The following is a 19,331-nucleotide window of genomic DNA, read 5'->3' as shown; positions in this document are numbered from 1 at the left end:
TAAATTCTTTTAAATTGTGTTTATCTACCTTCGATGATTTATTTATAATCATCAAGGGAAACTCTACAATGTATACCAGCTTGATAACTATTAATGTTGTTATATCCATCTAGGGTTCTGAACTTTAATAAGAAAACTGATTCAAGTTTGGGTCATTTATGTAAAATGTCTAGAAAATAGGTGCAAGACAACTTATAAGAAATTGCATACAATTTCTTGTAAGGTCAAAATATTGCATAGATGAATAATGTACGTCGCTTGACATTTGCATAATGTCTCTTCTCAGTGCATCATGGCTGCAACCAACCAAACAAAGTGAAACATTTCTTAACCTCAAATTTGACCGGTTAAAAAATAAAAATATCAAAGCTAAGTGAAGTAAGTAGGAAAAAGTGGTCAGTGCATTTTAATTACATCATACAAATGAATTTCTCTAGTATTAGGCAGGTTGTTACTTGATATTGAAATGTTATCATGAAATAGAACTGCTATTTGCTCAATTGATAAATTATTTTATATGAGTTGTAATTTGATGCTTTTTTATTAATAGTATGATACATCTACCATTGGCATCAGCATGGCGATCAATAAGATAGTTGGACAAGAAACTAAAACAGGACTGGACTTGTAATTGCAATTGGTAACACTAATTTTTTTAAAATATAAAGTGTGACAATAATTGACAATAAATGTGTCCAATATTACTTAAACATTAATGATTGATATACATACCAACTTCCACTGTATGACCTTTATATGATGATGGTGTCCCCTTTTTAATCAGCTCTAAATCAAAAGCGTCCTCTATATCTTTAACCAAACCAAAATCGCCAACTTTGATTTGTCCATCCAAAGAAAAGAATATATTGCTCGGCTACAAAATGTTATTTATTTTAAGACAAGTGACAGACGAATCGGCTTAATAACTTTTAATTAGAGCAAAAAATTTCTTAGTGAAAGTGGCTTAAGTGAAATCGCCGGTAATAGATTGCTCACTATTGATTTTAAAGTAAACAGACTTATTATAATGTGTTTGTGGCAATAAAATACCAAAGTAATATATATTTTGGTTTCGTAATAAAATTTCATATGCATTATATATATATATATATATATATATATATATATATATATATATATATATATATATATTTATACAGGGTGATTCATTAAGAATGATCAATCTCTGAACTGTAGATTCTAGACCTCAAAATATGATGATTCTGCTCAACATGCCTAATGCAAATATTGCTAGTTTCCGAGAATGTTAAATTTAAATTTTGATTTTTGCAATAATTGTTTATGTTTTCACAATTTCTTTTTGAAAATTGGTAATTTTACGTTTTTTGTCATGAACTTACAACTAAAATAATAAAAAAAATATTAAAAAGCGTTAAATTGTACAAAAAAAGTTACTCTCTTTTGATTCGTATAACTCAATCGGTTATCAAGTTATTTGCTTTTAAAAAGTTCAATAAATTTTAATTTTTTCATAAATAAAATTTATTATTCCTTAAATATGTAACAATAACAAATTTGTAAGCAAAAATAAAAAACTTCAAAGTAAATGCTCAAAATGCCCACCATTTACTTGAATACACTTTATAATCCGCTTTCGTAAAGATCTCTTAATATCAAAATCACATTCGTGAATTAAGCCAATTACAAACTGTACCGAAATCTTTACAACCGCTTGGGTGAAACGGTGTCTTTACGCTCTAAAGCTGAACACGGTGCTACAAAAAAAATCACTGCCGATGAAGAAGATGAAATTTTAATTTGTGTTACGGAGAATCCAGATATCAGTACTCGTCAATTAAGTCTGCAAACAGGTATAAGCCAATCATCTATTTTTAGAATACTGAAGAGGGAAAAGTTTCATGCATATCATTACACTCCTGTTCAGAATTTATTACCTCAAGATTTACCTAAGCGTCTACAATTTGCCCATTTTTTGCAAGATAAACAAAATGTTAACCCAGATTTTCTGAATACAAATCTTTTTACTGATGAGGCAACATTTACCAGAAGAGGAATATTTAATTATAAAAATAATCATTTGGGGGATTCTGAAAATCCACATGCTATGAGGGAAAAACATTTTCAGCACGAGTTTAAGGTTAATATTTGGTGTGGTGTAATAGGTGGGTATTTAATAGGTCCTTTTGAACTGCCAACCAATTTAAATGGACCTCTTTATTTAGATTTTCTTCAAAAACATTTACACGAATTACTAGAGGATATACCTCTCGCTTTAAGACAAAATATGTGGTTCGTCAAAAAATTAAAATTTATTGAACTTTTTAGAAGCAAACACTCGATACCGATTGAGTTACACGAATCAAATAAGAGTAATTTTTTTTTGTAGAATTTAAAGCTTTTTAATATTTCTTTATTATTTTAGTTGTAAATTTAGCCCATAAAAAGTTTACTTTGATTTATTTAACACAAACAAGTGTAACTAGCGACCTCTATTAGCAATATTAAATTAGAGTGCAAATTATGATTCCTCATGTCAAAAAACGTAAAATTACCAATTTTCAAAGAGAAATTGTGAAAACATAAACAATTATTGCAAAAATCAAAATTTAAATTTAACATTCTCGGAAACTAGCAATATTTGCATTAGGCATTTTGAGGTCTAGAATCTACAGTTCAGAGATTGGACATTCTTAATGAATCACCCTGTATGCGGTATCTTATTGGGAACGTGGCAATGAAACACCAAAGTGGACTAACTTTAATATATTTTCCGAGCTTTTGAATACTCCCGTATTCATCGTCTGGGACTGAAATTATGGGCATGATACAATTCAAAACCACATTAATGATTGTAAGTAAAATTTTATTATAGTTATACATATTTCTTATATTGTATTTGGCCATAATTTCAGCCCCAGACGATGAATACATTCGAAAGCTGGGGAAATATATTAAAGTTAGTCCATTTTAGTCCACAATATCAATAATTTCATTATATATAACATTGATGAGGAATATATATAAAATATTTACCTGTATACCTAATAAGATAATTCAAATACCAGATAAGTAGGGTAGATTTTCTAATAATAAATGATATGTCATTATAAAATAACTTTTTTCTTAATCTTGGAATAATAAAAATAATTTTCAAAGTCAAATGTCAATTAACATAACCTTATAACATAAAAAGCAGAAAATGATATTTTCCTATCTTTCACCAGTTGTCAAAATTTTTACAGATTTGTTATATAATAATTTCAAACAAAATAAATAAAATGAGTTATGTCGATATCTATAAATAAACTTTTGCATAGTTTTGAATTGTGTTTTGTTTTGACCTTTTGAAAATTTGGATTGCCGGAGAACAGCCAATCCACTACCTAATACAAGGGACAATTAAGAGGATTTATTGCTACTTAGCTCATTATTACTTAACTTATAAACTATTCTTTATGAAATCATTTATATCATTGTTATGTCCTACCTTTAAATCTCTGTGTATGAGACCTCTTAAATGGACATACTGAACAGCATCTAATATTTGAGAAAATATATCAATAACGAAATTATAATCTCTCTCTTGATGATCAGCCAGCCATTCTTTTAAGCTCTCTTTTTTACATAGCTGCATCTGAATATATAAAAATACTGGTGGGTCATTGTTAAAAGTGATTAATTTTTTCTGCGAAGCATTCCAAGAATGATGTTTGCTCTCAAGTACCTTCCTGTCAATTTTTTTGGTTGGATGCCCTGTATGAGAAACTTCATTTGTTCTTTGCGTTGAAACTTCCTTCTGGCTTAAAACATCTGTTATAGAATTGGAATTATTTTTACTGTCATGTTCATTTTCAAACACAATAAAAGAATCAGCATCATCATCATTATTGCTTGTGACTATATTGCGTAAATCAGTGTCAAAATTACTAGAAGAGATTTCATCTATACTTATTGAAATTGATTTACAACGTCTAACTTTTGATTCGGCTGTAGTGTTCATAGAAGATTCGTTTAATTTATCACTACAATATAATAAAATATTAAATATATACAAATTCCAAGAAAATTTTAATATTACTTGTAGAGAACATAAGTTACACTATTTAACGGATGTTTTGACTATGGTTGCTAGTCATCCTCAGTTATTCTGTAACTTGTGTTCCTTATAGAAATAAGAAAAATTACCCTAGCCATTTTCTATCATATTCTTGCTGCCAAGCTAATGGTGGACTCTCAACCCATGAACAAAAATACCTAACAATATTTTGATGTTCCAATTTCGCCAAAGCTTTAACTTCGCGCATTACTCTATCTCTATCTTTTTCTCTAAAAAAAGAATCCTTACTTAAATACCATAAACAATTAAGTATTTATAGTCTCAAATGGCCAGTGATATCCAAACAAGAACTTAAGCCTGTATTCAATTTTTAATGGTGACTAGCTTGATAAGCAGGTAAACTTGCTGAATTTCTTAAGCAGTGGTTCACCACTCCACATGTAATGAAAATTTCATATGGTAGGAAAACAGAATATCTAGAAATTCTGTCAAACTATCACTAAAACATTATCTAGAACTGAACGTCGTAAAGAAATCGTCGTATCACTCCACAAACTATTTAATGATTCTGTATTGTTTCTTTAACAAATTCTCGAATAATATTTATATTTTTAAAAGTATGTTAATATAGCACTATCGAGTCTATCATATTGACAAATTAGCAGTTGAAAATATCATTCTGACCTAACGGTTCAGATTGAAAATATCACCCAGCAATATAACAGTGTCACAGGATAGTGAACAAAATCAAGCAGAGCTTAGAAGATGAAGAATTCTGTGATGTACTGGGAAAAAATGAGACAACACCATCAAAATAAAAAAAAAATAATTTTTGAATTATATGTGGAAGAACGACACTTTTGATTAAAATTTGACGAAGAACTGTACTAATACAATAAAATTGCTTATGAAATTCGAATTAATATCAACGAACAAGCCAAATTATGTTGACCATAAGTTAGGAATAACATATTAACCTAACCAAAAACGACATAAAATCAAAGGACAATATTAATTCATAAAACTATAATACATTTGTGTCGTCAGATGGTATAGAAGTATGGGGCGGAGTAAAATGTAAACCAGAAAAACACACTGGTCCATTTAATTCAAATAATTTTAGTGGGTCTGAAACCAAACAAAATGAATGAGGTAATACCCTACATAAATGATATCAGAACCAGTTGAACTAGATATTCAACGTGGTCCATATGTATGGAATAAATTCAATTTTAGCGTTATTATGTACTATGTGAAAAAACCTGAAATAGGTCGATTTTTATTCTCAAATTGACAATTTACAGTATTATCCCCCTCCAGCACTCCTTTGAATTATATGCACCCCCTTGAAAATTTTAAATAAGAAAGTGTGGCATTTTGTTGAAAAGAGATTTCAGTCCTCTGTTCAGCAATAAGTTTTTTAAATTTGGTGTAATCATAACGGAGAAAATTAATTTATAAGATGTAAAATTTTTATTTCTCTATCACAAAACTTTACGTAGAATAAAGATAATAATGTCGCTTAATATTTAGAATGTATTTTTCAATGTTCTTTACAATTAAATTAAATGTTAAAAATGACCACCATTCACTTCTTGACAATAACTTTTTATTTTGGAATTCTCGTACAACATTTTGTATGACCTCTTCCTTTATCCTAACTTTTAAATCAACAATATTGTCTGGTCTATTAAAATAAACTTTAGAAAGAATCAGGTATTTTAGTATTTGTTCTGCTAAACATCAGGAAAAAATCTTTGCAGCTATTATTAAATTTGACTAAATATTAGTCAAAGAGCCAAATAAACAATTGATATGAATCTAGTAGGCTGCTGTCATTCAGGTATTTAAAGTTACTAAATATTTGTGCTCGTATTAAATTTAAATATGGCCCATTTGTCCGAGACTCAAAGAATGGACATTTTAATTATGATTGATATGATATTAACAATAAATACCCTGGCCAACATGTTTCGCAGTATACAATTAGCAAAATTGAAAAAAGTTTCGTGAAACTGGACATGTAAAAATTATTAAAAAACCAGGTAGAAATGTTCCATTTACCGATGAAAAAAAGTTAGATGTACTCCTAGAGATTGAGGAAAATCCGTATAAGACAACTAGAGAACTTACCGCCGACAGTGATGTAAGTAAATTATCTATTTTGAGAGTTTTGAATAAAGAAAAATACCACCCTCACAAAGTTCAGTTGGTTCAGGAGTTAAATGAAGATGATCCTGATAGATGGCAAGAGCTTTGTGAATTATCGGCCCTTATTTTTTAGAGGATACAATGAGGTTCATTAAGATTTTTTGATTAACTTCTTAGTGCCTACATTACAAAGACTTTTTCCTAATGATAATCATCCAAATGAGATAGATCGATCTATTTAGTACCAACAGTTAGAAATTATTTAAACGAGGTTTTTCCCAATAGGTAGATTGGAAGACGTGGAACAATCGAATGACCTGATTGGACTCCTCTAATTACTTCTTGTGGGGTTATTTAAAATCTTAAGTATATTATAATAGACCAAACAATATTGCTGATTTTAAAGTTAAGATAATGGAAGAAATTAACAAAATAACCCCTGAGGTCATACAAAATTTTGTACGAGAATTCCAAAATCGCCTCAGTTATTGTCAAGAAGTGATAGGTACATTGAAAAATCCATTCTAAATATTATGCGACATTATTATCTCCATTTTACGTTAAGTTTTGTGATAACATTATCAAAATTTTACATCTTAAAAATTAATTTTCTCAGTTATGATTGCACCAAATTCAAAAAACTATATTGCTGGACATAGGCCTGAAATCCCTTTCCAATAAGTTGTAAATTGTCAATTTGAGAATAAAAAATGGCAAGACAACATAGTACATAATAACGCTAAAATTGAAATTATTCCATATATATGGACAGCATAGGTAACACTATGCAAATACCTAAATTAGCTGATAAAAACAACTTGTTGAATATTCCCCTGGAAGAAATATAATCTGTCGATCCAAGCCACAACTATAAGATTTACTTTTCAAAAAAATATAGAAAATTCTTGCAAATTTACAAATGATTTAGATAAGAGAATATTTTGGATTAATTTAAAAAAATTGATTAAAAATAACTCACTTGTTAGGTAAAGTAATCCTTTTGATGGCATACGAGCATTCATCAAATTTATGTTTAACTTCAAACACTACCCCAAAACCTCCTTTACCCAAGCATCTAAGGGTGTCATATTCATTAACATATCTTGAGCTGAAATCTCCTTCTCTCTCTGAAGTTCTTTGCTGACTAGAAACATGCTGGGATTCTATAGGTTTTTCAATTATTATAACTTCTTTATCATTTTTCATTTGGAGACGAAATAAAAACAAACATATGCAAAGTGTTACTATCATGAGAATTAATTCTCTCCAATACGAGGCCAAAAAGTAATACAAGGACTTCATTTTTGCTTTAACTGTGGACTGTACAGTGTTATTTTTTGTCATTTTGGTGTTGTTGTTTGTACATCCCTTACTATTTAAATCTGACTCTGAATATAAGTAAAATCCTTGCCCTAAAAATAGTTGAATATAAGACAATAAACAGTGGCTACACTCTGCGACTGGTGGAAATAACTAGTTTATCATAAAACAAAATCATTTGTCTATTTATGGAATTACGTAGTCCTTCTTCTGCATCTTCACAAATATGTCATTATACATTTCAAGAGCTGATAGAACATCAAAAAATAAAGGTACCAATACACTTTTTTCTATAACTGAATAATAAGGGAAATACACATTGTGAGAATTCTTATGACATTTTTTAAAATTTTCAATTGTTCGAAAAAATGTTGATATTTATGAAATATTACCAACTCTAGTTTGTATAAATTTTTGAAATATTTTCAAATGATTGAAAATTGAAAAAATGTGATAGGTAGATGTCCATAGATGATAGTTAATTAGAATAATTTATTTTAATCAGCCCCAAATAATGAACTCAAAATTAAAAAACGTACTATGAGATAGTGTGACAATTTGGAGCTTTGTGACGTCACATATTAAAATTTAAAATACTAAAACACGAATTTTATTTGGAAATCAAGAACTTCAAAAAAAATTTACGAATTTATTCCATATTTATAATTAATTAGCATTATCATTATGAGATTATTTCTCAAGCAGCAAGATTTAACTTCTAATGCAAGAGGAGCACTCAAATTTTTTTTTATAAAAATTCTAATATTGGAAACTAAGCTAAGTCAGTTAGACATTTTAATTTAGAATGTTATAAAATAGTCTGTAGCTACATCTTTCTGTGTTTGTTTATTCGGGTTTTTAAATCAATTTTTACGCAGTTTTGTAATTGTTCTGTAGTTTTTGAAAAATTGAATAGTATGAGTACTATATGTTTCATATTACATTGTTACTATTAATTATAGAAAGAGACCATTTCAGAAAAAGATGTTATAACAGAATTGAATGAATGTCAATCACGTCAAATAGTACCTGAACCAACACATAGCAACTGCTCTAAAGCAGGGTTCTCGAAACTTTCCAGCTTTAGGGTCATACTTATTACTCCAGTAAGTTCTGAGGGCCAAAACCATATTATCATTGTTGCCGGTGGTAAAAAGTGAAATAGTCCATTGATGAAAAAAAAAGTCCGATAGATAAGTCGTAGAGTACGAGCCATGAGGAGTAACGTGACACGACATCTGGTGGGCACAAGCGGAAATAGGTAGTACCTTCTATCGCTAACAGATGGGGCTAATAGCACGTACAGAATAATCTCGTTGGTTCGAGAAAGTTCTGGTGTCTTGCACTCACTTCTAGATGGCAGTAATTGGAATATATAAGAAGACTAGTGGCGCAACCACAAGTCAGTTCCTATGACATTGTTGTGAAATAAAATAGTGCGTACCTCCTTAAAACGTGTTGTGCGTGTTTAAGACATCTTTGTAACAGTATTTTGATTTGAATTGTTGCTTTTGTGTGTGATTTAGTAGTATGGAAAAGAAGCGAAAAATTGATAGTGAATGCAGAAAATTCAAAGGCGCTATGTTTGATTTGCAATATCATAGCAAAGAATATAACATTAAACGTCATTATGTAACAAAACATTTTCAAAATTACTGAAAATATACAGGAAGTTTGCGGGCAGAAAAATTCGAAGCTATGAAGCGCGGATTGAAATCGCAGCAATCTTCATTTACAAAACTCAAAACTGAACAAGATGCTGCAACTCGTGCCAGCTTTCGTGTGGCTCTTGAAATTGCAAAACGTGGAAAACCATTCACCGTTGGAGAAATGATCAAAGAATGCATAATTGCAGTAGCCGAAGAAATGTGCCCTAAAAAGGTAAATTTATTAAAACACACAAAAGTGGACATGTTGAGTGGTGGTTTTCTTTGGCATTGGATGAGTTAAGGGATGTGTCAGATACTGCTCAGGTGTTGATTTATATTTGAGGAGTAGATAAAAGCTATGAAGAACTTCTTGATATGTATAGTATTCATGGCACAACTACTGGTACAGATATTTTTAAAGGAGCTGAAATGGCCATTAATCAAAAGAACCTTCGATGGAAAAACGTGAAATGTATTACAACTGATGGAAACAAAAACATGAGTGGGAAAGATAAAGGAGTGGTCGCTTTTGTGTCAAAGGCTGTAGAAAATGACGGTGGTTCAAAACTATTAGTCTTACATTGTACCATTCAACAGTCTTTGTGCGGAAAATGTTTGGATATGTCTGAAGTTCTGAAACCAGTCATATCAACTGTTAATTTTATCAGATCTTTTGGGCTGAATCACCGACAATTCCGACAGTTTATTGAAGATTTTGCAGAAAATGACCTACCTTATACTGCCGTACGTTGGCTTAGTTGTGGGAAAATTCTTCAGCGCTTTTTTAAACTTCAAGCATTGATCGAAATTTTTTTGAATGAAAAGCATCGCCCTCTTACTGAATTACAAAACAACGCATGGCTGTGGAAGTTAGCATTCTATGTTGATTTGACAAAACATGTGAACGCACTGAATTTGAGATTGCAAGGAGAAAACCAGCATCTTCCTGTTTTATATACTAATATCAAATCATTCCGGAAGAAATTGACACTGTTTCAATCACAACTATGAAGTAAACGTTTTTCACATTTTAAAACATGTGAAATATTCAGCCACACCACTGAGACTAAGTTTCCTATCGATTTTGCAATGGAAACTTTGAATGCTTTGAAAATAAATTTTGATACTCGTTTCTTGGACTTTGATGCCATTGCAAATCAAATTAATATTTTTCAGAATCCTTTTGATACTGACATTGAAACCCTAACCCCGGAACAAATATCCAAACTCATCTTTGTTGGAATTTTATAAGAGTCTTCCACTGACACAATTTGATAACTTGCATAAATTTTCTCGTGGGCTGTTTTCTGTTTTTGCTACTACTTATTTGTGTGAGACCTGAAGACCTTCTCCAAAATGAAGTACACAAAAAATGTTTGCAGATCTAAATTAACTGATAAGCATCTTAAATCTCTTTTAATAATTGGTACAAGTAAAATTAGTCCACAACTATTAGCTATTGTCAGTGGAAAATCTCAATTACATAAATCTCATTAGTATTTCATATGTCATTATGCTTGTTATAAGTTATGTTTTTATTTAAAATGTATAAAATGTTAGTTGGATTCATTTCAATAATTTGTTAGTTATTATATACTGAAGTTCAATTTTCTGCATATTATACATGTCTTTATTCATTACAATTCTGTGTTTCTTTATCCAACAAAAACAATAACAATAAGCCTACAACAATGTTACGAGTAGTTAGCTCATGACCATATCAATGTAGATGTCATATTAATAATTATTCAACATAAAATAAGAATATTTCAGTAAACTAAATTTAATTTGCTATAGAAAATATGTTCTCTAAAACGAGTTTTCAAGTATGCTAGTTCTCCGCGGGCCGGACAAAATCTGTCTGAGGGCCGTAGTTTGGAGACCCCTGCTCTAAAGGATCGAAATACTGTCGGCCTAGAGTTGAAGAAAATTATTCCCGTTCACTCGAAGTAATAAAATCAATTTTTGATGGTCCAGCTAATGATCCACGCCGTAATTATCTAAGTATTGTAAAACATTAGACGACTTGAAAGCTGAATTATTCAAACAAGATAATACTATCAGTCGGTCAGGATTGTATTTGAGAAGTGTTCCCAAGCGAGTCAATATGGAAGAACATTAAAGACACGTCGGAACTGTTCCAATCAAGATTCATTACATTCAAAGTATAGAGATGGCAAATTTTGCACCGAAATCTTGAATCGGTAGCTTGAATTTTTGGTCCGGACCAAGTTTTTTAATCGATAGATGATGAAGTACCTTTAGGTATTACCACAGCTAACGCTTAAATTCTAATATTAATGCTGCTTTATTACGAGAGTCTAATTGCTAGATGATGATTTTATAGTCGCTGAGAAATATTGAAACATATTCCATCTGTCTATGCGGGTAGTTTAATCAAAAAAATTGTGAAGGTCGTGTGCTGTGGCGTACTTTGGGCCTACATATACTGCAATTCGTAGTGAGAAACATCCAGCTTCCAATGCATACATTCACACCAGCGAAAATCATAAGCTTCCTGAATTACCGACTTTTAAAAAGGTTCTTGTTTTTATTTCCATATGCGATAGTGAATGAAAATCCAGGGTAAGAGTGGGTCATAATTTCAGCTTTGAAATATTGTGGAGATTTTGATTTAGATGCATTTTTCTTATCTAAAAAGGTGCCAGAAAGGACTGCATTCAACAGAGATAGGTCACATCTTGATTTAAATAATCGAATTACCGATTTGAATAAAGAAAAACAAACTTTGGAAGTGCGGGAAATGTATTGGCTGATAGTTCAAGCTATGATCAAAAATAATTTTACTTGGCTTGCTAAGTCCCTACGTAAGTTACTATATTTCTTACAAATAGTACAATGGGAGACTCTCACATATAAACCAACACGACGTTATGTAGTCACAGAAAGTACTGACAACGAGGCTAAGTTTGCTCCTTTATTACTAAAGTGATCAGTAGATCTCCGAGCATCATCTCATATGAAACAAGTTTCATACTACAGTTATTGTTTTATAGTCGAATCATACATGTTTGAAAGATCGTGTAGCATATGTGGACATCCCTAATACAAAGACACTAATCAAGACATACAAGCACATAAAAAATAAGAGATGTTACCTATCGTATTTTTAAATACATGCATGAATTTAAAAAATTAGTGACGTCACACCAGGGGTAGGGGGTTTTAAAAATGTGTCCAAAAAGCCCTAAGTGTAGGTAATTAATATGTTTTACACAATATTTTTGTTAAATAAAATAAGTTACCGTTTACATATTCTGATGCATTTAAAACGGAAAGAGCAGTTGAGTCTTCTTCATTATGTACTCTAGATGCCGGAATTGGTTTCCATGGTATCTTAGCAATACTGGTATCTTCAGTTACAGTCACTCTTCTACTTAGTTGACTGCGAATGGCATTTACCATCAACGGCGATTCGCGGATATAAAGCTAAGGGAGAAATATACTTGTAAGTTGACAGGCATTTATTTGTAATATATGAAATCAATACAACATACATGTAAATTTTACAATAATAACAGTCTGAAACCAACTTGAGAAACAAAACCAAAAAACTTAATTATCAAACAGGATATGAAAAAATTTGATTTCATTAACATTAACATTTACCAAAAATGATAATTCAAAAGAAGTTGTTGAACTGCGGTAATAAAATACCAAAGTGTACTCTTTCTAATATAGAATCATTTAAATTAATTAATCGAGAAATGTAGTTCTTAATTTTGTATAAAATATTAAATTGGTATAATTCAAAATATAATATTCAAAATGACAGTAGATATTAATATCGAGTTTAATGAGTTTGGAGAATTCATTTGAATTTTAAAATTAAAATACGTCATGGTTAAGGCTAGGTTTGATTAAGTCGTTATGAATGTCGTTTATAGGTTGGTTTAGGTCGTTACTGATAACGTTGAATTTTTTACAAATTTGTTTTTTCAAAATCTAAAAGATATACTAAGGTTATTTAAATCAGTTCGATATTAATCATTGGCGCAGTTTTTTATACACTTAATACTCATAAGCCCACTAACTATAATTGCATCGCCGTTAACAATTTTACTTGTTAAAATTTATATTATCTGTCAAAACCATAAGATCAAAGAAACTGCTGTAATTCATTTCTCTCACCAAAAATGTTTTCCCTGTCTTCTTCGATCCTTTTATTATGGATATGTGTCGTTCAGGAATATAGATAGGCCCAGATTTTTTGGCTCCTGTGATGGTTTTTTTCGATTATTAAATGTGCTGTGTCGCCTTCGTTCGATATATGTCCACATATCAGGAAGTTGTATTGTAATGAATTTATGTTTGATGTTTTAATCGCAAAGTGATACATTGCGAATACGAATCGTTTTTTTTTCTGACCACAGAAATTATCTGAATAACAAATTCATAACATAACATAACGTCACAGCTAGGATATTTATTAGCAACTTCTATCACATATGAATATTCACATGATCTTATTTCAGTAGATTCCCAGTTGCCCAAGCCTTCTTCAAGAAAATAGCACGTAGTTTGTCGCTCTTTTGCATTGGAAACCGTGAAATTTTAGCAACTTAGCCTAGAGGTGAAAAAAAATCTGATGGATTTCTTAAAGGGCATAAAAATCTGGTTAGGTACATACAATATTTGTATTTTGCAATTCTACTCAATATCTTTTCTCTTTGTTAAGCCTTGTGACTGGCATTTAATTTTATTTTTTCTTCTTCTGGTGCATTTTCATATGAAACATATTAGTTACAAAAGTCTTTCTTTGGCCTAAAAAAACCAATATTAAAAGCATGAATGAAAATGCGTCGATAGGCCTCGTAATTAACAGCTGTTTTATTATTTTGTTTCTGAACCTTACTAAAATTTCTGTGCAATTCTGCGATTGTTAAACCACACCACCGTCAATAAATAGCCTACTTGTGTTTACCCTAAGATAGTAGCTTTCTACTTTTGAAGAGCAGTTTGCAATGATTTCGTGTTTCCACCGCTAATATTCTAAAACGATACCGCCATTGAGTTTGTTTTTCTACGCTGCCAATTGTAATGAATTTTTGATTTCTTTTTTTCTTGAGTGAAAGCGATGAACGAACCAGCGGACATTTTGCCCGTTGTAATTGATCAATATTCATGAATTTTATTGCAATATATTTTTTCCCATTATTAGGATTATTAGTACGTTTTCTTCCCCTTTTTTCCAGTAATGATTTTGGAACCAGAGAAGTCACCAGATGGCGACCCATATTTTTGTTCTAGTGATGAATGTTCATCATCTGGATATCTTGTGGACTGTGATATGTACCAGACTAAAAATAAAAATTGCAGTACTGAAGACAAACAGTTTTTTGGAAATTGCACAGTCCCATTTGTTTCAATGTTAGCAGAAATAGCAAAGGAGAAACAATATACAACCTCCTTTTTGATAACCTTTTTACAAACTTTAACCTGTTAGTCTACCTTAGGGTTTTACAGGAACAGTTACTATCCGCGATAATAAGATCTCAAAGGACTGTCTGTTCCCTAACAAAAAGATCATGAGTAGCAATATAAAAGAGGAGCACATGAATCTACGCTAAAGCGAACGAATGGCGTTATCTTAAATAGATGGCTAGACAACAACTTTGTTACCATAGCGAGCACCTGTTTCGGTACCCATCCCACCACGATAATAAAACGATACTCAAAAGCTGAAAAAAACATACATATCGACAGACCCTATGCAATTGACGAATATAATGAAGGTATGGGGGGTACCGATTTTATGGACGAGAATATCAATTGATACAGAGTGAGTATCTGTTCAAAAAAATGATTGTTTGCTCATATTCACCTGGTTAATAAACGATTCCATTACAAATGCCTGGTTACTTTACAGAAAGAGAAGAATAATGAAGACTCAACTGGAATTTAAACGTGAATTGGTGCAAGTATATTTAACAGGTATGAAACTTCCCCTAAATCTGCCAGAAGACTTCAATAAATAGCATTACACTTAACAGGGTAAGCAATGACATCAGATACAATAGACTCTACCACATTTTGATAAGTGTGCCAGATAAAGAAAAGATGTGCAGGTGAAGGATGCTACTCTATAATGAGGACAATGTGTAAAAAGTGCAATGTTTAGAATACAATCCTTTCTACAAAAAGCTAAGTTTTTTATTTTTACTAAAATTTTTGGAATTCTGTAGTTATTTCTGCTTAGCGTTCCCATTTGGCAATACATGTTTTTTTAAAAAAACAAACGTTCCTATAGAAAAAAAAGTACTTTCTGTATTAGTTTAGTAAGATGTTGGTAGAAAAACTAGTTAAAGATGACAAAAAGCGAAAAAAAATTATTTGGGCTCTCATGGGTCATTTTGAATATTTAAATAATACAAATTTATTATTTTATACTATAAATATCTATATAATACCACAATACCAACTTAGTACCAAAATTATTAATTGATGTTTCTATATTTATATAAAATACACATTTACATTATACTTTAATGATAATTTTAATTCCCTGATCATGAATACATAGGTATTCGAAAGCTCGGAATATGTATTAAGAAGTACACTTTGGTATTTTATTGCCACAACTTACAATAATCATCATATTTCATTTTTAGAGATATTCAATGAAAAATAATTATAAATAACTAATTACTTCTTAGTACTTAGAACATCAATCAATACTGCTTAAACAATTTGAGCAAACTATGTCATTTTATTATATTTTTCCAAGACTTTGCTTACTTGCTTCTTATGCATGCCCAAATATATGGATGGAAAAATAGAGCTATCTGGAACAACTTGGGGAGCATTTTTCAAAGAAAACAAATCAATTTCTGACACATCTTTGCCTGAAAATTTCCATATTCTTACTATTGGAGATGGAAAGACATAGGTCCATAAATGTTCCACATTTTTATGTGTAACATATACTTTCAATTCTCCTTCTGGTACAATGGCAGAAATATTCCAATTAAATAAGTCTGAATTTAGGTTAATGCAACTAATTTTAGACAATTTTATGTTGTGCAGGCCTACACTAAAGTTCCATCTGAAAAATAAATGATTAAAAATAATATATACTTGCAATATGAAACATGGATACCTTTCATTGCCTGTTCTTGGTTCTATTGCTCTTATTGTATGTGTACTTCTTTCTACCAAAAGTACATCATCTGTATCTGTTTCTTCTAAATTAGAACATTTCACAGCATTACATTCATAATAAAATGTACCAGTACGAAAACCTACTCCATATGTACTAACATCAATACCACCTGTAAATACAAAATAAAGAGTATGCTAGATCAAACTAGTGCGTTTAGTTTCTTCTTCTAAATTTCATATTAATTAAAAAAAATATTTATATATTTAGGTATTAATAGAGTACAACTTGGATATCAAAATGCGCGTCAGACAGTGTTGAGTGTTGGTGTAAACAGTGTGTGCAGTATTATCAAGTACAATTGTAAATTAATTTATGAAGAGAGGTGTTGAAAAACATCTATATAATTCAAATCAAACAAGCAATGCTGAATAGATTTGTGAGGGAAAGTTGTTATTGTATTATTGATAAATAGTTCATTGGAAGTGTTTTAATTTAGTGTGAAAATCTTGGGGTCTTTGAGAGAAATTGTGCATTAAGACCTCATCAGGAGTCAATTAGAATGAGTTTATTTGTTTCCTGTTTTACCTGCAATTACAAGATCATCTGAATACTTAAATGATGACTTGAGGAGCTCTTCTGCAGTGATTGGTATGGGATCTAATGTTGTACCATCAAATTTGTATAATGTACCTGTGAGAGAAGGTATCATACGTATCCATTCTCCATTGTTGTTTAGCTGGAAAATATAAGTATTTTCAGATGTAAAATACTAATTCAAAAATGAATAAGTTTTATAAAAAATAAATAATTTTCACTGCAAATAAAAATGTATGACATAGCTTTCAGTGTATTTTAAGAAAGTGAACAATTTCAAAATGTTAACTATCATGCGATTTTGAATGTTATAAATTCTTACTTCTAGATTATGTATATTTGATAAGAGTAAGGGACCTGGTCCTGTGTCTAATTCCCATAGTAAAGATCCGTTAGAATTTAATGCAGATATTTTTCCATCTAAAGTACTAACTATCAGCAAGCTATAATAGAAACATAATATTTGGATTAAATCATTTACATTTTAAAAAATTATCCACATCATAAGTTGAATATGGAACACTCACCCTAATTCAATTTCAGAGCAATGTGGTAACGACGGAATGTCTGCATTTAAAAAAAATATAAAATTTAAAATACTAAATGATATTATTAAAAATTTCATTTCTGAAAAAATGAGAACAGCATTTCATGTTAACTCTGTTCAAATGTCAAAATCGTACACAAACAACAAACAAATAAATTGACATATTAAGTATACGTCATCGCGTAGCGAGATAATTGCGTTCCTAAATACTTTAGTTGGATAAAGTGGTCGCATTCATAAAAGTATAAAATATGTGGTATTAATGGATCCATCATCTTTCAAAATTAAGAACTAAGTAGTTTTGAAAGCGGCAAAATTTTAATTGATATTGATAATACAATTATTGAGAGAAGAGAAATGCTTTATTGTCAAAAACTTGTTATTTGTAGTAGTCAAAAGCTTGTAAAAACTAAAAAAGAAACATAAAAATAACTAAATAAAGATACAAAAAGAATAAAATTTCAATATTCAGAAGAAAACCACAATAAATAACAAAATTATTATAAGTAATAGTAAGAGGTAATAATTAGTATATAAGCAAAATTAAACCATTATGCAGCATGTCTGGAATTATATATATATATATATATATATATATATATATATATATAATAATATTTAATTCCAGACATGCTGCATAATGGTATATATATATATATATATATATATATATATATATATATATATATATATATATATATATATATATATATATATATATATATATATATATTTATCAGTAGAATGAATCAGAATCATCAAAATTGGCGATTTCTAGTTGATGTCACTGGATCTACAAATGCTTAGTTTATAAAAAGTTTAAAATATGGATTTGGCTACTAAACCGCAAGAATTATTTAAATAGAAAATACATTAGACGAAAAACGTAACATTAGTATACTAAAGTAACGCAATTTAATTTTTAATTTTTATAGTATTTTAACTGGTTTTGGATACTCTCTAGGCTTTAGTGAGTGCAGTGATACAAAAGTACTGATCTGGTCCGAAACAGACCAGATTTGAATTATGTCACCCAACATAGGTTCCCATAAGAATATGCTGACGGCACATATCCTACAGTTGATTTCCCTGACTCAACCAGTTTTTGTCTTAAAATGTTTATAATAGTAATAGTACATATTTTTAAAAAGCTACTTCGAGCTACCAAAATTATTATTGGCGCAGTCAGTAAGTTATTCGAGTTAGGCGTATCTAATGTGGTAATTTCGTTTTAACAATTGACTGGATATAGAAAAACATAGTTGGTTCGTTGTGAAAGTAGTTGTATAGGACTATCTACGAGTGACCTGTTAGGAATAAAGTGCTTGAAATAACTATATTCTTCTTGCAAGTACTTTTGAATGTCTGTCGCGAATTTATCACATATAATTAGAACAATAACAGTAATTCTTCAATAGGATGACATATTCGAAGAAATGTTATGTTAATTAATATTGCATTCACAAATTCGATGGGAATCTTAATGAATCAAACCGATACATTTCCATTAACCCAAGAAACATAAGAAACATTGTTGTTACGGCCAACTGCTGGCCCACTAAAGGAACTGCTGGGAAAGTGTCTGTATCTGTTTAGTCCGAGTAAATATCTAGCAGCTCTCTTTTGTAGTTTGAAGATCCGTTCAAATTGAGTCTCAATAAGGGCATAATAGACTTTTAAGAAGGTGGATAAGTTCAGCTCTTTGGAAACTGATCTCAGCGCAATAAAGGAGGAACTTAATTTTTTATATAAGGCGGCAATATTCAATTCCCAAATATTTACGATATTGCTAATCCTGGTAGATTTCATAACAATTACTCATTAAATTCTCTTATTTCGAAAGTCAGTGGTAACGCTAGGTTAGTTGTGAATGTTCATTTAATAACAAGTTGGCAAGATCTGAAAGAA

General features: G+C 30.3%; 1 protein-coding gene across 1 annotated transcript in view; it reads right to left on the bottom strand.

Annotated features, from left to right (window-relative positions):
- LOC130451494 (eukaryotic translation initiation factor 2-alpha kinase) overlaps positions 1 to 17,600 on the bottom strand; it is a 28,194-nt gene extending 10,594 nt beyond the window's left edge. The window contains exons 1-10 of the mRNA XM_056790534.1: positions 17,404 to 17,600; positions 17,199 to 17,319; positions 16,868 to 17,018; positions 16,280 to 16,451; positions 15,919 to 16,225; positions 12,426 to 12,609; positions 7,170 to 7,602; positions 4,168 to 4,308; positions 3,470 to 4,004; positions 733 to 874 (exon numbers count right to left, since the gene is read on the bottom strand). Of these exons, the coding sequence (XP_056646512.1) occupies positions 733 to 874; positions 3,470 to 4,004; positions 4,168 to 4,308; positions 7,170 to 7,602; positions 12,426 to 12,609; positions 15,919 to 16,225; positions 16,280 to 16,451; positions 16,868 to 17,018; positions 17,199 to 17,319; positions 17,404 to 17,501 (2,284 nt within the window). The 5' untranslated portion in view covers positions 17,502 to 17,600. The remainder of the gene's footprint in view (positions 1 to 732; positions 875 to 3,469; positions 4,005 to 4,167; positions 4,309 to 7,169; positions 7,603 to 12,425; positions 12,610 to 15,918; positions 16,226 to 16,279; positions 16,452 to 16,867; positions 17,019 to 17,198; positions 17,320 to 17,403) is intronic.
- Positions 17,601 to 19,331: the final 1,731 nt, after the last annotated feature.

This window comes from Diorhabda sublineata, chromosome X, assembly GCF_026230105.1.
Source record: "Diorhabda sublineata isolate icDioSubl1.1 chromosome X, icDioSubl1.1, whole genome shotgun sequence".
Classification (NCBI taxonomy): Eukaryota; Metazoa; Arthropoda; class Insecta; order Coleoptera; family Chrysomelidae; genus Diorhabda; species Diorhabda sublineata.
This window is presented reverse-complemented; position numbering and strand designations above follow the sequence as displayed.